The 24,128-nt window shown below is 42.4% G+C and overlaps 1 protein-coding gene across 1 annotated transcript in view; it reads right to left on the minus strand.

The window, feature by feature from the left end:
* Nucleotides 1-1,060: 1,060 nt before the first annotated feature.
* Nucleotides 1,061-24,128, minus strand: part of hectd2 (HECT domain containing 2) — a 60,984-nt gene continuing 37,916 nt past the window's right edge. Inside the window, exons 15-22 of the mRNA XM_085476957.1 lie at nucleotides 21,116-21,180; nucleotides 20,789-20,882; nucleotides 17,182-17,256; nucleotides 12,728-12,815; nucleotides 10,740-10,846; nucleotides 7,301-7,416; nucleotides 6,153-6,296; nucleotides 1,061-5,108 (exon numbers count right to left, since the gene is read on the minus strand). Coding sequence (XP_085333083.1) covers nucleotides 4,988-5,108; nucleotides 6,153-6,296; nucleotides 7,301-7,416; nucleotides 10,740-10,846; nucleotides 12,728-12,815; nucleotides 17,182-17,256; nucleotides 20,789-20,882; nucleotides 21,116-21,180 — 810 coding nt within the window. The 3' untranslated portion in view covers nucleotides 1,061-4,987. The remainder of the gene's footprint in view (nucleotides 5,109-6,152; nucleotides 6,297-7,300; nucleotides 7,417-10,739; nucleotides 10,847-12,727; nucleotides 12,816-17,181; nucleotides 17,257-20,788; nucleotides 20,883-21,115; nucleotides 21,181-24,128) is intronic.

Here is a 24,128-nt window from a genome sequence, read left to right on the forward strand (position 1 = left end):
GAAAAGGAGAGAGGAGGCGTGTTTGTGTATTTGGGGTGTGGAGGTGAAGCAGTGCATAAACAGCTACTTGTTCACCATCACACTTCATCTTAGTCACAGTTATATATGGTTCATATGTTTTTGGACAATTACATCAGTTATTCATCATTTTAATTCTGTAAACCAAGTAGTTTTGCCACGATATTCATCTTTGATTGATACTGACGCCTATGAACTTGGTTGTTTCTGTGTTTTAGTTTTTACTCTTTGATTGGTGTGTATGTACTTGTCATAATCATACTGCTCTCCATCTTGGCCAGGTCACTCCTGAAAAAGAGATTTTAAATCTATTAATTTTCAGAGGCTCAAAAGTAGCTGCTTGAACTCTCGGTAAGAGCTCCAAAGAGACGCTGACGATGGTGAGGGACACCATGATTAAGATGAAGAAACAAAGTTAACATATCAGACATAAAGCAGAAACGTCAGGAGCGGCCAAATCAACAATCTGTACATGAAAAGGCCTGAAAGACCTGAAGCTGTCGAACACAACAGGAGGTAACGCTATTTTATAAGCGTGTGTCTGCCAGTGGATCTGGTCTGAAGAGAGGACGAGCATCATTTGATAATGTCCATGGGCTCCAAACTTTGATGCATTTTTTTGTTAAAATGTTTGAATTAAACTGAAAATCTGCACTTCAGTTGTTTGATTGAAACCCTGGTGGACCTGACCGCATGTCTGAGAGTTTCAGTTTGAAGCCAAACTGAATGCTTCACCACCGCCGCTGATGAGTCAGGTTTGCTGGTATCCTTGTTCAAATTTGAAGTAGAGCTATTTGCACTTGACAGACACTTATTATCACGCAGCCACAATTTGCACTGCACTGTGATGCTGTGACCTAAAAGCTGTGCTCGCCTCGAGGTGAGTTACCAGTCTTGATCTGCAGCTCCTCTGGTGCAGCCACAAAACCTAAGCTAAACTAATCCAGCTGCCCAGTGAGAAGCTGCAGGAGGCTGTGGTGGTCTGCGCAGCTGCCAGCTTGAACACCAGGATGTGCATGAATTAAAATAAAACTGGATGGAAAGAAAACTCAGGAGACCAGTTTCTGGATAGAGACGAGCCCTCATCGGCTTTTACTGTAAATACTTGTGGAGCAAACACAGTATGTTACGTAAGATTTGGGCAGCAGAAAAGCATAACAGGTTTCAAATATGAGTCATGCAAAGTCAACCCATGATAAAACCCAACAAAACACAGGATAAAACACATTTGACACCTTCCCTGTGAAAGCAAACACGAGACTTTACTTTTTAAGTGGCGTCTGCACTTATTTACATATCGGACGTGAAAATTATTACACCGCAACAAATCTTTGAATCGGTTTGAACTATTTTCAAACTGATTTTCAAGAAGGTCTCTGCACTGCTGTCTCCACTGCATAACCTGACACAGCTTGGTCTTATTCACGTAAAACACACCCGGGTCAAATCAACATTTCAGGAAGACACTTGAGTGACATCATTTTACCCCCGACGTCCACGTTCCTCTCAGTTTCCGTCTCCCGACATGTAAAATGTGTCTTTTTTTGTATTTAGCAAAGCGGCTAACGTGATGCAAATGTGCCACGGAGGCCTTCTCCAACAGATGCTTGGAGACAGGCTGCCTCTTCTGGCTCCTACTGCTGCTCATTAAATGACAGAAAGGACCCATTGTTGCGTCAGGGGCTTTCTCAGACCCTATAGCTGAGTGTGAAAGACTGACCCAGATTAGGTTGATGTTTGGATGGCGCATCCATACGGCTTGCTCGGCTGTTGCTTGGTTACTTCAGTGTCTTTTTAGGATTTCAGACATTTTGCCATGGTAACATTGCATAAGAGAGCGCTGGGGGTTTGGAATTACCGCCGCCCAGCTGTAGAGAGAGGAGAGAGCGGCTTCGAAGCCAAAAAAGTTCAACAAAGTTAAAGAAGCAGAGAGTCTGGATGCCAACCGGCTTTTTACCCCACTGATTAAACTCTGCAGTGAACGAATTTTAAGGCCTTACAAAGTAACTTTGCTCCCTTGAACTGAAGCTACAACGTAACAACTGCAGAGTCATTGTTACACTATAAAAACCACTTTGGGGAAAAACAGCAGCACTGCACTCGTGATGGAAATGATGATGGCTCTATTTGATTATGCAGGGAAGAAAAATCGCATTATTTTCTTTCTAGGAAGATCAAAGAATCTCTTGTGCTGTAAATTTTAAATATAAATCAATCCTCACCGCTCTGAAACTGACACTTAACGGCCTCTTGAGCTCTAAATGGGTCACTTTCCACTACTGATAAAGTTAAACTAAACCTTTTTGTCTGAAATACCTGATTACTCAAGGGCATGTGAACACAATGAGTAAAACAGTGTCCCATTCCTGCTCCAAAGCCTCAAAGTAACCTCATCTCAACTACAGAATGAACCCTGAAATCCAGAGAACACAGTCACCTAATAACCAGTTCTTTTTTCAGTGAATCTGTGTGTCTGTGTGAAGATACGGCAAATGTTGGGTTAACACAAATCTAGGTTTTGGTGTAGACCTAAAGACTCGTACTAATCTCATCAACAGTTACTCTGCGTTTCTCAGGACCCGAGTGCAGTGCTGCGTTTGGTTCTGTTCGATGATGGATCTCAGATTTTGGCTCAGAGTGTCTCTCTGTTCCTGCTTTCTGTGACAGCCACGGCTCCACTCTGCGCATGGGTGGAGGGGCATGCAGTTTCATTGAACTCAGTGCTTTCCCAGGCCTCTTACCCCCAAGTTTAACCCACTGGATACCAAATCTTAACCCAAGGATAAAGCTAATTCCGATTTTTGTTGGATGTGGAAACAACAATAGCGAGTCGTAAAGTTCCAACTTTTTGAAACGTTTATGATGCTGGTGGCAAGAATGGACTTTTTTCATCAATTTAAATAAGTGTCCGAAATAAGTCCAATAAGGAAATTAACGAGCAGTGCATGTCAGACAGAGGTGCTTAACTCGAGTTGTTTCTCTCGGGCACAAAGATGACTTTGTGATAAAATCTGTCAGCCCTCGGCTACAGGCCGGCTCTCAGCCCGAGGGCAGCCGTCACTCATGAAAACAAAAGAAGAAAACCAAAATTAAAAAAGAAAACAAATATTAATCAACAGCTCAGCTTTAACTGCGTCATCATTTCAAAACATTTCAAAGAACTGCTGCAGCCTTTGTTCCATAAAACAGGCGGCAATGTCAAAAAACAAGCAAAACACTGTTCACAAGACGATCGACGTACATCTGACGGTAGCACATCCAGCAAAGCTTTAAGTCCTCACAGTGCAAACCAAACAAAACCATATGCAACACGTTTCAAATGCCTCAGTCAGGACTGACACTAATCTCCCCTCCGGAGGTGTTTCTGTCCGAAACATTCGCCTCCGGTTTCTACTTTTACTTGATTTAAATGAAAATGTTTAAATGATGAGTTTTCAGGAGCGTGCTACTGCCGAACTTCCTGTTAGGCCAGAGCCTCTCCAAAGTAAATGTTCAGTGGTGGGCAAACAGCAGGTCATTGGTTAAAAATGACTCGATTTGAATATTTACCCAAAGAAAGCAGCAACCTTTAAGAGACGTTTAGTTTTTAGTTATATAAGGTTTAAGGGAACAAATATAACTGGGTTTCAGTGGCAGGGACCTACAAATATATGAAATTCTGTATAAAACATAACTTTTTAAGATAGTTCTATTTCTTTTTGTATGGTATCTACAGGGTTGTGTAAAAGTTCTGAAACAATGCAAAATGATTTATAGATCTACAGCTGTCATTGCGTGTGCCAGACCCCGAGGTTAGATTTAGGGTCCTACTTTACTCCATCTTATCCTCTAGTTACAGCTTTCCCCTTGGCAAATATACCAAGCTCCCAGCATCCCTTTGCACTGCCCTGCACAGGTATACCCGTCCCTGAAACCTCAACACCTTAACTGCAGTTTGAGACGGTCTGTGATGGCACATCCATCCATCCATTCTCTTCTGCTTATCCAGTTCAGAGTCCTGGGGGGTGTATGTGGCCTATCCTAGCTACCACAGGGCGAACACTCGTGTGACTTTAGCTAATGAGGAGCCTGCTGGCAGAAACATGGGAATAGTTTAACCACACCATCCCTTTCAGGGGCTCCAGCACACACAGCCTTACATCTTCTGGGTCAAACCTAAAGGTGATCAAACATTAGCCATTAGGACCCATTAGGATTAGTTTTTTTATTGGCCTTTTATCATCATTATTGTTTCGTCAGTAGTTTCTGTGTCATTTCTTTATTAGTGTATTTTTTCTGTTATGTTCACCTGTATTTATCGTGCTTTGTGATTTTCTGCAGGGCAGTTTCTTCTGCATTAGCTTTTCTTTTGCCCTGTCTTTTGTTTGAATTTAGTATTCTGCTGCTCTGCTGCAGAGATCAGTGTCTGTCTTTAAAACATAACCGTTTTTGTCTGCGACTATTTATCCAGCCACTCGGCAGGTCAGCTGTTCCAAGCATCTCGGCCCTTCGTGTTATCCCAGACTGACTCCGTGGTGTTGCCATTAGCCATCATCACTCAGGACTCTTTGTTCTCTCACTGTCTGAAATTTGTTCTTTATGAATCTGGCTGAACGTTTGGGACTGTTGTGATGAATTTAGGTTTGAACACACGCCTCCTTCACTGTATTCTGTGGTGGGTAAGCATGAAGTAAACTAAAGTGCTTAAAGAGTTGGTGTTGTTGGTGTTGTTGAATCACAGAATGAGTCCACGGACAAACTAAAGGATTTCTGGAGTTTCTCTGCAGCTGTTTTCCTGGCAAAGCTTCCATCTTGTGCACCGCAGATTTGAATCATCGATGAATCCATCTTCATAAGAAAGTTGCTCAACGTGTTGACTCACAACGAGCAACTTATTTCCTTTCTGATCTCAGATGCGTTGCGGGAAAAGTTTCAGATAGCACTGCAAACAGTCTGTGTGTATATGTGGGAGTTTGTGTGTGCAGATTAGTCACTCAAGGCCAAAGCCCTCAGCATTGGAGATGGCAATGGTCAGTTTCTGTTTGAGCTCCTTCCTGGTTCGATACGGAGGCAAACAGATCTGATTGAAACAGGTGTGAGAGATCGGCAGCCTGCAGAGAGAAAAAGAAAAACAAAGTTATACAGTGAAACATAAAGAGGTGCCAGGGAAATCACTCTTTCATCACCCTTTTCTGTTGAGGTTGCATCACTTTAAAATGATTGCATCAAGACAAAAAGTCAGAGATGTTAACACTGACCACTGAAGCCTCACTGAGGCTGCAGCTGCTGCACAGAGGGATCAGCAGAAGCCAGAGCTCCTCTGCACAGCAGCACTGCTCATGCATTCTTCACATGATACTTTTCTGACAAAAAAACTTTGTAAAGGGAGATCAAACGCAATAATTCCAGATGACAAAGTCTCTAATTAACAACTGCAAAGTGTGACAATCGCTTGTGAGTGCGGCAGAAAAACCCACATGTCCAAATTGTTAATCCCAAAGTTGATCATCGAATGCCTCCATAATTAATATTATACAGCCCAATATACACAGAGCTGTTAGCATTTTCCCACACAGCTTTATTTATCTATCAGCTCCTGGTGCTTCGACAAAAGGAACGAAGAAAAGGAAACAATTAAGGAAACATTTTAGAGTGTGTTTAGTTAGAGATTAAAGGGGTGTGTGTGTGTGTGTGTGTGTGTGTGTGTGTGTGTGTGTGTGTGTGTGTGTGTGTGTGTGTGTGTGTGTGTGTGTGTAAGCAGCAGTGGGCCAGCTTGCTCATTCCTGACCCAGATCCAGAGTTGGTTAAAGTTCAACAGTGAGTCTTATGTAAACAGCTCCACAAATCGAAACCTCCAGCGAGTCAGCCGGGGGAGTTTCAGCCGAGTGACTCGAACGCTTCCGAAACTCTAACCCGAAAAATGAGGATGGAAATGAAACAATTTTGTCTGATCAAGACACTCGATTTATTCTTAAAGACTGATTATGCAAACTGTTCAAAGAGTCTGTGTTTGTTCCCAGAGGCACCTGCAGTCAAGTGTGCAGACCTCACACAGGCAGGCAGCTCTGAGGACTGCTCCGTGTGCATTATGTTTCAGAGCTGACAGTGTGCAGCCCGAGTCCTCGTCTTAATATGGCAGTTTTTCAAAAACCTACCAGTCGGTCGGGACATCAATCTTGGCGATTTTGAAGTTGAGGTCGGCCATTCCTCCGACTGGAACGCGGTCGCTCCCTGTGGCAAAGTGGAGGAGCTTCTTTTGCAGTTCCAGAGGGAAGGCCAACACCACGTCCCAGAAACATCTGCAACAGCACGAAGATCATATAATAAAATAAACAAATCAATTACAGAGACTCGGAGAGGGGAAGTGGATTCTCTAAGGGTTAAAACGAGAAAAGAAACACTTGGACGCTCGCTGTCATTCAAACAGTAACTACAGAGAGAGAAAAGTCAATAAAATAAAAAGGAAAAATGAATATCATGATCACTGAGAGCCCTGCGACAAACTGTCCGTCCCACCCCGACCCTGGCATTGCTCCCGTCCAAACTTACTTGCTTGTAGCCTTCAACGTTTCTCGCTTTGTTAACGTTTAAAGGTGAGTTCGATCGTGTGACATCATTTATATGATTATTGCAATCTTTATGTGTGTGGTCGAGACACCAACATTAGCTGACAAAACAAAGCGCAAAATGAAACTTTAATCAGACAAACACTAACAAGAATTTTTGAAACTGCTGGCATCACAGCAGGCAGACAGCACTGAAGTTGTATAACAGGCCTGCAGCTGCTTGTCAGCAGCACGCTGAGTTACAATATCTGCGGCACACAAGTGTCGGCATTTTCCTCCCTCACCGCCACAAACAAAGGCCTGTGTGTGTGTGCGTGTGTGTGTGTGTGTGTGTGTGTGTGTGTGTGTGTGTGTGAGTGAGAGAGAGAGAGAAAAACAAGTGAGAATTACACCCTGCGAGAAAATGAATCCAAAGCAAACATTTGCACCCTGCACACGTTACTTCCACCTTATTTCAACAAACAATCAGAGCTGAGGAGAGACAAAAAGCGCCGTAATTCCACTTTATGGTCTGGAGCGACAATAAAAGTCAAAGGAGCCGAGCAACAGTAACATTTTAACGGGTGCGCTGACCTCATCACATTATGTAATTTGTGCATGGAAAACTTACAGTGGGGTCAGCCTAAAAACAGAAAATGTACAGAGGTTCTCTGTCCAAGCAGAGAGTGGGAGCTATGTGTGGACTTCCTACGCAGCAGTTAGCTAGTGTTAGTAAACAGGAAGTGCTGGGGTCGTACCGTACGGTGGCGTCGGTCTTGCTGTATCCTTCGTACTGAGCAGCTTTCTGCAGGGCGCTCATGTCGAGCTCTGGACTCCCGCACACCAACATCTCCACCTCCTCAGGCCGAAGCAACTGCAAACACCAGACGATAAAACACAAATGATATACTATTCAGAAAAAAACCTCAGCCGCGATGTTTGTTTTCCCACATTAATGTTCAACACAACACCAATTATTCACACATGTGTGCGGCTGTAATCTGCAGCTGTCTGGTTGGTGGGTAGTTTCCTCCTTTATAACAATTTCATAAAGGGGATTTTGTTTTGTAAAATATCCTCTTTGGTTTGTGTTCAGGCTTAAAGTTACTTAAAGTTGTGGTGTTGTAAACTGGTGTTGGCTGAACAATACAAACTAACTGACCAGAAGGTTATTCTGTTCATGATGTTGGACAAGAAGTCACATTAGGTCAATAACCAACATGTCGCATCATCTTCAAACTATTCTGACGTGTCTGAGGTGCAATGATTCGGCACACTTTGGTCTAATTCTAGTTTCCTGCAGGCTCCTCCAGCCACAGCCAGAGAAAGACTGGAATTTTTTGATCATGAGGTCCATCTGTTTTATTTCCTAATAGAATAAGACTGCATGAATTTCAGTCTTATTCAATTAAATCAATTGATGCAGTTTTATTTCTGGAAATCATATGAATGTGGGCTGGAGCACCCTGCTCAGCTGTTCTTATTACTGCACTTCATGCAGTCTGAGCTTATGTTGAACTCTGTTTCTTCAGTGCTGTACAGGTTACACAAAATATGTACTAAATGGAAACAGTCCCTAAATTACCGATAAATATAAACTAAAGACAAAATAAAACAAATATGTTTAGCAAACATAAACAGATTTCCATTTAATAAGCAGAATTTGACATTTTAACCTTGGAAGTCTAAATGTTTTAACCCACAGAGCTGATGTCACTATACAGAAGCTCAGCAGCCTTGCCACATACCAGCTTCTTCTAAATTAATAAACGAAAACATAACACCACCTAAACACAGAATCGCTTCCGCTGCTCGGGCGGTGTAAGTGAAGCTCAAACAGCAAACGAGGAGGAGAAACAGGAAGTCTCGTCAGAGCTCAGCAGCTGATAGCATCCGATGTGTCAAACAGTCAACTTCACAGGAATCCAGTGAAAGTTTCACTTTATTTTCTATAAATGAAAAATAAACTGCCTGCAAGGTGAAAGCAGGTTATGAGCACGCAGCCTCATCCTGACCTATCTGTGCAGGACAAAGACTGAAACAGCGAACCGCAAAGAACGAAGGAAAACAAACTGATCTTGAGACATCTGACCAGTTCACTTAGCTGCTAGAAACTCCATCAATACTCAGCGCACAGACGCAAAGTGTAAAACCCTCAAAGCCAAACACGCCCCCATCAATACTGTAGGGCTGTCTCATCACATCTTGAAACGTCAGCGGGTGCGGACGTGACTCAAAGACTGACAGTAAACGGAAGAGTCAGAGTCATGTCAGAAAAAAAAAGGTCAGAAGTAGGTCAAACTCACGTCAGCACATCAAAACATCACTACCTGCTTTTAGGAAGTCAGCTCAGATAGACGGCGAGGCTTTTATTTTTACTTTGTCAGGATAATCGTGTTGATAACAAAATAAAATAAAAGTCATCATACTGGGAAAATAACAGACGCTGAACAAATTGCATTTACTTTATTTCTTAATCTGAGCAATTTGCATTGATCAGGATGGATGTCGATCGGCTTATCCAACGCTGTGGTCCAAAGAGAGGCGCTCTGATGTTCGGACATTCTCAAAGTTAACGAGACAACATCAAAATTAATTTGCATCAATTCAATCTTTATGCTGCTCGGAGAATGATCGAGTCCAAGTGATGAGGCACGTGTACAGTGATTTATTCTGCATAATAACCTCAAAGAAAACCAAGTTTGGTTTCTACACGACTCAGCTGGAGTGAAGGAGTATCTCTGGGTCTTATACATGACAGAATAGGCGTGTGTAGTGAGAGACTGACAGGTGGATTATGGGTGCAGTCTGTCATCATACGGTCTGTTATGGTGACGATACGTGGTGCTGTAAATAGTGGCCAAAAGAACAAGACGACAGATACCATCGATGGAAATGAGCTCTCTCTGGGTTCAGCTTTACAGACTGAACATGCTTCTCTGCTGTGTTGGCAGACAGAGAGCTGCACACAGCCCTTTCAGCCACTGTCTGTGATTTTCATGCTTTATTTTTCATCTTTAATGTTCATCTCATGACCCTGATAAGGTGACAAACTCAGTCATTCGGCTGAAAGAAAGAGAAAGACATGATGGTGTAGGCATGTCCACTCAAGAGGCAGGCCAAGGACACTGGACGGTTTGTGTCTCTCACCTCCAGAAGAGCTGGAAGCGCTGGCTCATCTGGAGGTCTGGGTATCTCTGATTAGACTGCCGAGTCTAGGAATAGTTTGGCTGACTTGTTAATGTTTTATTGTAAGTTTAGATAAGACAGGAAGAGCTCTAGACTTTTGGTGTACTTGTAAAATTAGTTGCAGAAGAAGTGCAGTAAGCAAAGATGAGTTAGGCCAGTGTTTCCACATCAGTGTGTGTAGATTCCCAGTGATGTAACTTTCCTCATTGTGCACTCCGATTTGTTGTAATGCAAAAGCTACTCCAAAAACCCAAAACCAAACACCTGCTCAGCCATCGTGTCTGCAGTCGTCTGCACCCACAATCACAAGCAAATTTAATCCAGTCCTACAGTGACTGTAAACTGAAATGTATATATCACTAAACTAATCATAAATGATCAAAACCATCATAGAGACATTCCTGGAAAAGCACACGGACACGGTACGCATGCCATTTTTTCCCAAACTGATATAAGGAGGCCAGTGGAGCGAGTTCGAGCCTGAGACCTGCTGCCACTTTACTCTTTACAGTTTGACTCGTCGTTTGTCTGACCCAGATTCAGACTCGGCTGATAAACGGGGGTCAAACTGGGCAGCTTTATCTCTAACTGTAAGAAAGACTGTGGGTTTGACTCCATAATCTAAAACGTCCTACGAACACAAAAAATAATCAACGCATGAGGGTTTTCTTTCCTTCACGGTTGCTGCTCAGGAAGCGATAAATATTACATGACTGGCACTATTTGAATTGTTTCTCCAGCAAATTTATACACAGTTTATCTCGAAACAAACAGAGAACTGGTATTTTGAGAAGCCCTTCACTGGATGGAGTGCACAGTTTGGCCTGTTCTATCTCCCTCGAGTTTAATTCGAATGTTTAAAATGTGACAGAGAAATATTTTAAAGGTGCCATGATCAGGTGGAAGGGAATGGATGGGTGTCTTTGCGTAAGAGTCTATGTTAAGAAATGCTTAAGAAAAGGATAAAGCATATTGGTCTTTAAATAACACATTTTGTAGCAGACTCACCATGAGTGCGTCCGATGCGCACACACTGTGGAAGCCGTGGTAGAAGGCAGCAAACTGTTTATAAATGGATTTATTCAGCAGGAAGTCGACATAGAGCTGGACATACTCTGTGGAAAGAGAAAAAACAGTTTGATTTCCATTACAAACATTTGCCCTTCAGCCTTGGCTCCTCTGTTCAGCAAACACAGCGAGAGGGATGCTGGTAACGAGTGGGCCCGGACCCCAACAAGAGCCACTGGATGGAAAATCAAGTTTAATAAGAGAAGCAGAGTTGATGTGCTCAGCTGGACTTTATCCCCCCAGGAGGAACAAAGAGGCTTTTTACCTGAGCCAGGTTTCACTGCTCGCATGGAGTTAAAGAGCACAGAAGGCGCAATAAAGGCGTTCCTCAGGATTACACACTCGAGACTCTTAAAGACTGCAGGACAGTAGCTCTCTTTACATTAATGAGGATGTTGGATCACAGAGCTGATTTCACGCTGGAACAATTTCGTCACTAAGTGCACTGCATTAAAAGTTCAGAGACTGCGGAGTCTTATATGAATCCATCAGCCCAGCGCTGAAATATCTTTCCAGCTATTCAGCGAATGCTCATCCGAACCAATCCGTTGATTTTACATCCAGCTTCTTATGCTGCATGCTTATCAGATGATGGTCTCAGCATCTACTGAATTTGCTGCCAACACTAACGGTTCCCATGTGGTTTGCCACTGTAGTTTTCTGGGAGATCATGAAGACGGTAGAAAACTGCAGACACCCGTCTACCTGCAGAGAGCATCTGCTGCCAGATGGAGGCTTTTTACAACACTGTGGGAAATGTGAGTCACTCTTGCTTGTGTTGTTGGTCCGTCAGCCACAGAGAAGAGCACAGTCACAAAACACACTGTTAAAATAAAAGAACAGGAGAGGAGTGTGCCTCCTTCCCTGTTCTGGTCCACTTTTGAACCCATAGTTGGTTCAAATCAATAGTTCAAACCAATAGTTACTGGTTCAAAAGTTTTGATCTAAGAAATACAGCTATCAAAACTTAGTCTAATAATCAATTTTGTATCTTAACTTTGTAACACTACCGTCATCTCATGTCTTGATGTTTCCAAAAGCCTTTTCATTTGCCTCAATTAAAATTAGAAACTCTGTTCTCTAAAATGACTCCAACTCAGATGCCTGGCTTTCAACAAGAACAAGACCTCTTATGCTGACAGGACAGCCTGAGATCTTCAGGCAACGGTCCAGAGAGGCACCTAAAGGTGACTTTGCTGTCAGGTAATGAACTAAAGAAACCTGATTAATGTCATCAACAAAGTTTTATCAGAGAGCCTTTATTGACCTCATGTGATTATAATGATGATCCCTACGAGTGCTATAGTTTGTAGCTGTGTAAAAGGTCAAGTGCAGTGACTCTGCACATAAAAGGTAAAAACCATATCTCCTCTCAAGGTCATCTTCTTGTGCACCTCCGGATTGCTTTCAGCAATATATTTGGATCACTCTCTAAATGTCCTGTTTTGATCGCTGCGTGGACGTATCTGTGATCTCAAAGAACCAGTTTAAGTTCAGGGCATCAGGTCACGAGTGCAACCACCACCCTTTTATTACTTCCACAGTTCAAAGGCTACGCTGTGTACTGTTTACTATGAATTTGTCACCTAGGGTCAAACTGCCAAGTTGTACTGTAACTTATGAAGTTACTAAACTCTAAACCCTAGACTCAGTCTCAAATTTACTCCTACTACTTACTACTATTTATTATGACTGTGCCCTTCAGTGTTTGGCTGTCTGATTTTCTGTTTCATACTTCAGAAGGTGAGTATCATCTGCAGCACAGTTTAGTTTTGCAGTACAGTTCATCCTCAATTAAAGGTACAAGTACTGCACTGCAGTTAAGGATGCAGGTTCATACAGGTACAAAATGCTCTTTGAGTGCCAGTGAGAATATCTGTTGCCTTGGAGGTGAGTTACTGCCAATGGTGACTGCAGTGTGGACTCACCCTTCCTGTTCTGCTTGGTGACGGGAATTTTGTCTCCTCCAGGCTTCAGGTTGTAGGATTTGACCACGCCCATCTCCTCCTGGAACACCTGAAACGCACAAAAATCAACATCACATATGCAATGGTGCACAAACTGTTGTAGGCCATCAGTGAAGAAAGCCCCGGCACTGGAACATCGAGTTGATTTTAGATCATGAATGTGTTTCTGCTTATCTTCAAATCAGCGCCCATATCAGCCAAGACTGCCAAAAAGAAACAACCAGGCAGTCACAGCGTGCTCACCGGTCTCGCTCTCTTACTTTGTTTTTCAGATAGTGGTTACTTTCACTTAACGAAAGATTAACAATGAATTTCTTGGCAATCTGATGCGAGGACAAGAATCCAGGAAGTCAGCGAGCTAGGTCAACAAACGGCCCACAAACAACTCATCGTCTCCATGTTGTGGTTTCATCGTGGATCGCTCAATACAAACATCATCAAATCGAAGAAAAGTTCCCATCCAATTAGATTTTTCTCCAATTGCTCCAACATATTTAATGAAGCCATGTAGAATTTGTCATGTCTTCAAAGTACACGGCAGTGGGTAGATTGGGCCTTTTTTGAGCCCTCATAACTTGTTAAAAAGCCTTTGTTAAAACCTGTTAGCAAATCTATTTAATTTCTATAATGGGATATATCATACAGTGTCAAACGTGTTATTGGCTCGGCTTGTTAATACCATGTTAATGGCTGTGCCGTAGAGGATATGAATAAGTGCTGGTACCAGGGATGTTTGATTTGGTTCTGATTAAAAACTGGAGTAAACTTAGAAAAGTACATTTTGAGTACGTCTTCAGGGTCATATCACCTTGTGTGACAAGCGGCTGGTAAAACAAGTTTCAGAATATTAAAGGTGTCATTTTTTCCTGCATTTTCAGACCAGATTGCAGCTTCACCTGCAGCTTGTTTTTCCAGAATATTCGACAGATGCTCAATCGGATAGAGCTCTGGGGAATCTGGGCGCTGCGTGAACACGTTCACCTTTTAGTCATGTTCTCCAGATCACTGCTGAACAATGTGCAGAGTTTACCCGGGCACATTATCCTGCCATCGGGGAATACCGCGGCCACAAACATGATCAGCAGCAATGTATATGTGCATGTTAAAATAGCCAGTGCTCAAGGTCTATCAGCACCTGACTGTCCACATGATGCACAAGAAAACCTGAGGCACCCTTCATTCATCGCTCCACTCTCACACTCACATGTCCATTGTTGTGGCTGCAGCAGCTCTTAGGTTTGATAATGATCCTCCGGCACAAATAATCCTTGAGCTCAGTGTGCACCAGTAAGACCTACAACACCTGTCGCCTCATCGACGCTCTGACACATTCACAGTGAGATTGTCAGAGTTGTTCAGACACTGATGCTGGACATTTTTCCTGGTTCCAACACATCGACTGTGACAGCTGCTTTTGAAATGAAATAACCACTGTGATGTGCTCTTACCTCACCTGTCGATGCTTTCAATGGGTGGATGAGTTTTTTAATGTTTTGGTTCCCCCGGAGAGATTTTAAGAAAAGCCAAAAGTCAAATGAAAAGACAGGGAGCTAATAAGGTAACATACTCACTGCCTTTACAGTATGTGTAATAGTTGTGCTTGTGCGCCTCATCATCCCCAAAAGGCTCGTTCAGAGCCAGGAAATGTTTAAAAATACACTTTCATTTCGGGTTTACAGCTATGGTTACTGTAGAGAATTTATTATTTCAGTGTAGCCTGCAGCATTGCTTACAGAGGGGTATAAATGCAGTGAAAGGAATACATTGAAGTAGAAACATACAAGAATAGGACACAGTGAGCCGGAGCTAACCAAACTGATCGAGCAAACTGTAAGTCAGTGAGTTCATGTGTAGCACACAGAGGTGCGACTGTGACCAGCCTGCAGCTCACAGGGAGCTGACATACTGGGTTAAAATAACACCTCCTCTCTGCTGTTTGCAGACTCTTTCTTCCCACACATGCTCCAGCTTCACCTTTAACCCCAACAGATAGCACGAAGCAGCCTGATACAACCAGACTGTTCGCTAAATATGCAAGATGCTACAAAATGCAGGAAGAACTCATTTTAAATTGTTTCCACAGGCTTTAAAACTCACACTGCAACCTCTCTGTAATCTGTTTGCAGTAATCTGATATTTAAGTCAGTGCGTAAACTGATGAACAAATATACTATTTTGTGCATATTCCAGGAAAATGAAAGACCTGCTTTGTCATGACTAATGCAGGAGGTTGTGAGCATCCTGTTATTCAGCAGGTGATTACATCTGCTGATCTAAACAGGAAGAGGGTTCTGAGGTTATTTTTTCTTTAAATTTAGACTAAAGGGTTTTTTTTGCAGGAAATATATTGATCCTATTGAAGTAAATTAAATGATTTTATTGAATTTAGTTAATTTTTTATTTTTGCTTTTAAGAGATGCAGCTACCCAAGAAAATGAGCAGTAGAAGATAATTTGACTTTTGAAGTTGGAGTGGACAATTCATGTACATGCTTCACCTGAAGTTTATATTCAGTGTCTGAATTGAAATAATAAATTTGACTATTTATTTAATAAGAGAGCATTAAATAAATAGTCTCAGGGCAAGATTACACAGCACTTTACTTTCTCTCGCCTCCAACACACTTCATTCATTCAGCTCATCGTCTTGTTCTGAGGCAGCTTCAGCATTTCACACCCAGCTGATCACTTCAATCAGAGGATTTGGAGCAGGGACTGGCTCCCCAAAGGAGAACCTGCCAGCTTCAGGATATATAAATATTCAACTACTAACTTGAAGGATATGGAACTTTGGGGGGAGGAAAGGTTGTGATTGGTCAGTCAGGGTCATTCCTTGTGACAGGGAGGAAGAGTGGACCACAGAGTCAGGTCTGAGGAACCTAAGTAGGCCAAGGGTCAGTGTGTGTGTGTGTGCGTGTGTGTGTGTGTGTGTCAGGAGCATGGAGAGAACTTTGACGCATTTTAACAGAGCACCAGGATGCTGCACTACTCCAAAGTCAAATGTCAGAAATGTGATATCCACCTCTGTTTCACATCCACCAGCAGCTGCTTCACGAGGTTCCACACAGGATGGCTGTCAGTGTCAGACACACAGACTGACCCATGCATGCGCACAGAAACACGCACACACACTTACTTGGTTGCTGGGAAATCTTTTTTGACATCCACAACACGAGTATGCACAGAAAGCAGCGACACTGTTGCCTTGAGGCAAGTATATTGTAAAAAATGAATGTTTTTATTTGTAGCGACACGTGTTCATTTAACCTCTGAGACTGGGGGATTTTAACCAGGAGCATATGGGGGAATGACCCCGTTAGGGCCAACCTCTGGTGGCTATTTAGCACTTCTGTGTTGGTGTTTGTCATCACAGGCTGATGCTTTAAAAAGATCAATAATCTGACTGAACCCTGAAAACCAGGTTTCCAAACTATTAGACAGTTTCAGACCCATCTGTACCAAGAAAGCACTACATTTTTAAATTTTTGTTACTCTGATGTTGTTAGTGAAATAAACGTTCATTCGTAGTTTGTGTTTGACATTTGACTTCCTGGCTGGACGTCATTGGTGGAACCGATCCATGTCACCCACTGCTCTACAATTACCAGAGCAGTCACAGCTGTCTGTCGCCACCTTCATACACTTTAATCTTGATGTCTGTGGTGTGTTACTGTGTGCATATAACAGTTCTAACAATAGCTGCTTGGAAATTTTCCATGTAGTGAGGTCTCTTTCACATCATTAACAACCGGAATCAATAAAATCCTGCAGTCAGGTAATCACGTACACCTTTATTCAATTACAGTTAAGAGCTGAACTCAATCCAAGAGGACAACAAAGGAAAGTCTTTGTCAGATTTTATACAAGTGGCATTTCTGCATTTTCACACCTTTTGCAAGAGTGGAAACATGTGCGGAGCAGAAGCTATTCAACATCACAAATCTCTGAGCTTCAGGGCTGTAACACAACAGCAAGTTACTTTAACGACTTTAACGAGGGCAAGTCACATCACTTTCATTACCACTCCCCTTTTTTTCAAAGCCCAAGATTGGCTTCTTATAACTTGGGTTGAACTGTTATGAGTGCTGAAAGCAAACTGAATGCAATGCTGTGCAGCAGGAAGTTAACGAAGTAGCTAACTAAGCTAAATGTCAGCCATGTTAGCTGTTCTGTTGCCTTTTCTGGCTCATTTTCATTCTCCCAACAACAATTTGGACGATCGTTGGCTGCAACTGAGCGCACAACAGGAGACGAGGAACTGTCTCTAAAACCAGTTTGTCTCTTTGCTGTTGTTTTCATGTCCAAATTGCTAGCCTAATGTAGCAGAACCCTGTAGTTACCACTGGTGGCCACAGGGGGCACTGTTGACTCTGCTCAGCAAATCCTACACAAGCTGCTTTAAAAGAAGAGTTTTACCTGGAAGGTGAGGTAGAAGTCCTCTTCCACATTTCCCTCATAGCTTAGCAGCTCTCCCAAACCGTGAGCCAGCTCCTGCAGATGGACACGAGAGGTCGAGAGGTCAGAATCAGGAAACGCATGAATGAGTTGCAGCATTTTTCATTTCTGTAAGTCACAGCTTTTGTTTGGTGTTGATGGATTGGAGGGAAAACTCTGTGACTGCAGGTTAGGAATGAAACAGTGTTTTTAACACACCCTCTTCTGACAGAACACGAAGATGACAAATGTCTCACACAGTTCGCCTGAGGTCTGAGTGCTAATGAGTTTAGTCTGGTTATGCCCCACCTCAAAACGTCGACATACCTCAGAAGCAATAAATTAAAGCTCCGCTGAGCTGCGAATAATGACTCTGACGCCGATATCTGAAATCAGTAATGTGGGGACAAAGAAGACCCGAGATGGCACGGAAGCAACTAATCAGTACATTTATTTGTGTTTTGTGTCGTTACGTCATCGTCCTTCTGACTTACGATTGATTTTACAGTTTTAAGGCGCTCTGAGGCAAACACGGTGAATCCCACTGGTGTTTGGATAAAGTCTGTTCCTGGAGAGTTTCCAGAGTTATGGTTCCAGCATCAACTCAGGCCTCAAACTATATCTGATTTCCTGCTGTTACACAACTAGGGACAGTTATAGCACCTGTGTGTTTGCGTGTGTGTGTCTGTGTGTGTACTACGAAGGAGAGGTTTGACCTTCATGAGGACAAAGGTGTTGGATGTGAAGCAGCTCGTGTATCGGATAACTCGGACTGACCGTCAGGAGATGTTTCACGATCTTTCTGAAGGTCTTTACGTATGAATGAACAAACGAATGACAAACATCTTTATTATCTCTTGAAGTCACAGCTAAACTGCACGGAAACTGCAACTAAAATAACAACTACAGCAACTTTTGTGGCTAACATGGCAATTTCTGCAACTAACCCAACCATTAAAAAGTGCAGCAATATAAGCAAACCACAGCAACACCTGCAACTAAACATGGCACCTCTTCAAACTCCAGCAACAGCTGGAACTGTTGTGGCAACAACTGCAAGCAATCCAACTACAGGGAACTGCATCTGACATGGTGACTATTGCAACTGAATCAACTCAGCCTATGCAAACACAAGTACACATGCAGCAACTGTGGCAACATTTGCAAATGAACCAATATCTGCAGCAAAGCTTTCAACCAAGCACGGCAAATTCTGCAACTGACCCAACCACCATAAACTACTGCAACTAAGCAAACTATTGAAATTGCAGCAACACCTGCGAGAATTGTGCTGGCAACTACAATCAGTCCACAAAGAACTACAGCAACTTCTGTATCTTAACATATCAGTAACTCTGGCGACTCATGCAACTAATGGTGGCTACTGCAACTTTGCATGTCTACATCTGCAAAAAAGCAACAAGTACAGCTCCATTAACTAACACATTAGCTATTGCAAACTAAACTAAATCAACCACTAAATTAACCAAGCAAACGAGGAGGAGAAACAGGAAGTCTCGTCAGAGCTCAGCAGCTGATAGCATCCGATGTGTCAAACAGTCAACTTCACAGGAATCCAGTGAAAGTTTCACTTTATTTTCTATAAATGAAAAATAAACTGCCTGCAAGGTGAAAGCAGGTTATGAGCACGCAGCCTCATCCTGACCTATCTGTGCAGGACAAAGACTGAAACAGCGAACCGCAAAGAACGAAGGAAAACAAACTGATCTTGAGACATCTGACCAGTTCACTTAGCTGCTAGAAACTCCATCAATACTCAGCGCACAGACGCAAAGTGTGAAACCCTCAAAGCCAAACACGCCCCCATCAATACTGTAGGGCTGTCTCATCACATCTTGAAACGTCAGCGGGTGCGGACGTGACTCAAAGAGCGACAGTAAACGGAAGAGTCAGAGTCATGTCAGAAAAACTGAAAAAAAAAAGTATTACTCAGAAAGCAGAAGTAGGTCAAACTCACGTCAGCACATCAAAACATCACTACCTGCTATAAAATATAAAATAACAGACGCTGAACAAATTGCATTTACTTTATTTCTTAATCTGAGCAATTTGCATTGATCAGGATGGATGTCGATCGGCTTATCCAACGCTGTGGTCCAAAGAGAGGCGCTCTGATGTTCGGACATTCTCAAAGTTAACGAGACAACATCAAAATTAATTTGCATCAATTCAATCTTTATGCTGCTCGGAGAATGATCGAGTCCAAGTGACGAGGCACGTGTACAGTGATTTATTCTGCATAATAACCTCAAAGAAAACCAAGTTTGGTTTCTACACGACTCAGCTGGAGTGAAGGAGTATCTCTGGGTCTTATACATGACAGAATAGGCGTGTGTAGTGAGAGACTGACAGGTGGATTATGGGTGCAGTCTGTCATCATACGGTCTGTTATGGTGACGATACGTGGTGCTGTAAATAGTGGCCAAAAGAACAAGACGACAGATACCATCGATGGAAATGAGCTCTCTCTGGGTTCAGCTTTACAGACTGAACATGCTTCTCTGCTGAGAGCTGCACACAGCCCTTTCAGCCACTGTCTGTGATTTTCATGCTTTATTTTGCCACTTGGTGGCTGTAATTTTTTTCATGTTCCACATCTTTTGTGATTTATTCGCCGCGTTGTGCGATGTGAACTGTTTACAAAGAAACCAGGAAACAGCCTCTGACAGCACACCGATGAAGCCACAGACCCTCGGTATGCTTTACTATCAAATCCCAAAGCTGCGTGTGTGATAGACTTTATATAAAAGTGTGTGTAAGGCAAAGAGAAATTTACTAACTAGGTGTGAGAGAAACTGGGGGGAGCACTCGGCAAATGAAGCTAAAGTTTCCAACTATTTGTTACATCAACAGTTAAATGTGAATTTGACCAAATCAAAGAAAACACAGCGAAAAAAATCTTGAAAATCTATGAAAAATGAGCATGCACAGCTGTGGGCTGGCACACTGCATGAAAAGACAACCCAGCACTGTGAAAATTACACAAGGGAATGTGAGCGGGAGAACACATGAAGCTAGGTCAGAGGAATGCAGGGCACTTAAATCACTTAACCCCAATCTCACAACAGTGCATGGAGTTAAATTTAGACTCCTCAAAGAGAAGGATTATGGGAAAGACGAGGGTGAAAGGCGAGCCGGAGAGTTCATAAGTTTAACTCTGGCGCCCTCTAGTGGCGGGCAAGAGAAATGTAAGCGTGAAAATGGTTCAACATTACAAGATTTTAGTTTTCCAGAGTAATTTAACAGCTCCTACATGTGATTTTAAGAAAAGAAAAACCTAAACGTGTTAGTGTAGTGCAACCCAACCAGCATTCCCAGCTTAAAACACGACTTTGTGCCACTGTGTCTTTTACAAAAAGTACCTTTGGCACAGCCTATATGTGCTGAGGGTTTACCTTCTTTTCCAAAGCATGAAAAGAAAGAGAAAGACGATCCTGTCCAAACACAGGACAGGTCCCATCAAGCACAATCAAACTGACTGAAGAGAACATAAAGTCAGTCTTTTTTATAATGAAGCTAATCTGAGTCTCTAACTAGAGAGCAGAAGAGGTGTAAATGAAATACCTACCGGCATGATCTGCTGCAGGTCATCCAGGGTGGCATTTGCCATGCCAACGAGGGCATTTTGGTCACATGGTACAGTGGGTGGTGTGAGGAGCTTCCTGTAAGAACAGAAGAATTACAATTATTAAAGGTTACTTCATATTATTCCCTCTAAATGTTGGATTGTGACATCTGAAAAATCAGCAAAAGTTTCTACAGCATCTCTATGATTAGCTGCAACTCGTGCACAGGAAGCTTTTGCAGCTGTGAGGTGATCCATCGCTGACAGCAGCGTTACACTTTAGATTCTGCAGAAGAAGAAACACTGTAAAAGGAATGGAAACTCACCCACCTGTAACAGTAGAGAGGGAAGTGGATGTCCAGCGCGATGCTGTTGTAAACAGCTAAGCCCATCAGCTGATCAGACATGAGGTTAAGGAGGAAACAACACAATAATGTAACGCAAAGTAAAAATAAGCTTCTCTCAGTCCTCGGGGGGAGACTCTGAATAATTATGGGTCTTTTTTGTTTTAAGTTTGTTTTCATCTGTATTATTAACTTTAAGTTGTCTATTATTGTATATTTGTTTTGTATTTTTCTGCTACACAAATGTCACTTAATTAATATATTGACTGATTGATATTTCCACGCTTAAGTTAAAATGCTTAGTTTAGTGTTGAATGTGGGCGAAACTGTGAAATTACTGTAAAAAAATAAAAATAAAACCAACAAATTGAACTTATGAACAGTCATCTAAATTTTAGTAGAAGGGAAATGTAGGTCAGGAAAAACAAACAAACTGTGCCCTTCATTGTTTACCTGTGAGCTATCATCATGTTACTGCAAATATGCTAATGGTTACACGAGCCTTTCATATAACAGGAAACAACTTTTGGGGTTCTGAACCTGGAGGGAAACGTGCAGAAGGTTCAAATTTATATTCCCAAACCCAACAAGAGCACTTCTCTGTTGGAGGAACTGCCCTCTGGGCCAGCAGCAATATTAAATTATATTTCAGTAACAAACATTTCACTTTTCATTAAAAAACCTGATCCGCCAACAGAGAGAAGCATGCAGCTAACACTGCAGCTCAGATGGAGGCGAGAGCGTTTAATCTGTGCCGAGCACAAAGCTCTCAGACACACACTTTCATTTACGCAGTGTTGCGCACATTTACAATATCTAATATCACAATTAATCTAATTAACAAAAGAACAAATTTATTTCTCTTTCGTGCAGAGCAAACGTTACGATGTCAACCTGTGTGTGTGTGTGTGTGTGTGTGTGTGTAGGTGATAGTTCACGTTGTGTATGACCATGTGAATGTCACATGGTCATACAATTTTTTTCTTCATTTTCTATGTGAAGGGCGGCGGCCCTACACACTCACAAACTGCTCACAGCTGCCGCATGTGGCGACCAGATGTGGTGTAATTGTGCGTGTAGGTTGAGAGTGTGTGCGTCTGTGATGTGAAGACCACTGTTACAGGTAGGTGACACACATGTATGCAAATAAATAAATCGCTCTCTGTGCGCACACACACACACACACACACACAGAGGCCCCAACATGAAAACAAACATAAACTGGACCATTAGTGCAACCATTTAGGAGGCCATTAAGAAGACACACACACACACACACACACACACACACACACACACACACACACACACACACACACACACACACACGCACGGCACCTTAAAGCATTTAGCAGCCCTGGTTCATAAATCTACACTTTATGGGACAGGCATGAACAAAGCTGTCTCCCTCTGTCTTTTATCTCTTTATCCACCTCTCCTTACTCCTTACGTGCCCACTCCGTTTCACAACCCCTCTCCATCCCTCTCTCTCTCTCTCCTTCCTTCTTTTTGCTTTTCTGGTCCTTAAAGTCAGAGTTTTCTCATCGCCGCCGCAACCTAACGAGGCACAAAGTCACATGTAAAATCTGCAAATTAATTCTGCTACTGATAAGTTTTTCACACAGGAAGTGCTGGATAAACGAACAGGTTTTATGTCACAGCTCGTCACAACCTTGACGAGGAATACTCGGAGCACCGCGCAGCATCGCTGCTGCTCTGTGGCAACTTCATTACAAAACACAGATCAGAGTACGTGACGACTAACACAAAACTTTAGAGCTTCAATTAAATTAGCACACACCAGCTGACACAGAGGCCGCCTCGTGGAGCCGCCCCCTTCGCATGCTGGCCTCCTTACACAAAGACTCTCAGTCTGCAAACAATCTCTTTAGAAAGGTTTACAGGGTGTGATGATGGCAGCAATATTAGGGCTGAACAAAAGATGTTTTGCACGCCAAAGCCAGGGTTAGAAAATGCCGTTTTAACTCGTTCACACTAACGATTCGGTTTGGCCTCTCCCGTTCGCCTACATCTCTGCTCTGATGTTATCCTTATCCATGCAAACCACATATGCACATGACTGCTCGATCACAAATCCTCCTGGTTATGAAGTCCAAACCCAAAAAAACAAAGAAAACAGAGAAACAAACAAACAATCATCATAAAAAATACAGATTTGAACGCTTTCACTGGGATGCAGCTGATCTCCAGTCCAAATGAAACTGAAAATGTTTTTTGTGTTAGTTTTACATAATTTCTTCTTGCAGACGTTTATGATTTTTAGAGCAATTATTGTAATTATTACAACATGGTACCAAAGGTAGAATAATGACATTCTAATAGTTTTAAGCTAGATATGATTTTCCTCCAGTTATTAATTATTCTCTTTTTTGGTCATTAAAAATAATATGATTAGTTACCACATATGGATCTTTTTTCACCAAATTCAGGCTTAAATAATCAGGAAGCTGTCCTCGGGGGATCCCCGTTCCAGGCTCTCAGGAACCCGCAAAGACTGTAAGGATGTGCCCGTTGGTCTGCACCATGCGACAAGGTGAAAAATTTAATTTTCAGCTCTTATTTTTATTTTCATCATCGCTCTCCCCCTCTCTGTTTGTGACACACTGTGCCTCATAAATGTGGGGGCTAAGTAGGTGGCTGACGGTCGTTACTCTGACCACCTCTGCAACGTGGTTTTCACTGTCTGTGTGGCCAGAAACAAAGACTAAACACAACATAAGTGAAATAATGATCTGAGCACTGATGAATTAGGGATGTGAAGTAAAACAGCAGTTCCATTAGTCTTTGTGATTGTTAATATACACACAAAAAGATTTTTAAACAAAACAAGTATGTATAGTGTGTATAAAAGCACATGTAACTCAACAGCTGATGATTTTACACACAGAGCGCTGGAAACATTGCAGCTGGACTTTATTTCGGCCCCGTGTTCTGGCAGATAAATTGGGTTTCATCTTTCCACGTGTTCATCTCTCTTT

The sequence above is a fragment of the Copadichromis virginalis genome, linkage group LG13, assembly GCF_057382275.1.
Source record: "Copadichromis virginalis isolate Kocher_CV1m ecotype Utaka linkage group LG13, C_Virginalis_male_GT1.1, whole genome shotgun sequence".
Taxonomy (NCBI): domain Eukaryota; kingdom Metazoa; phylum Chordata; class Actinopteri; order Cichliformes; family Cichlidae; genus Copadichromis; species Copadichromis virginalis.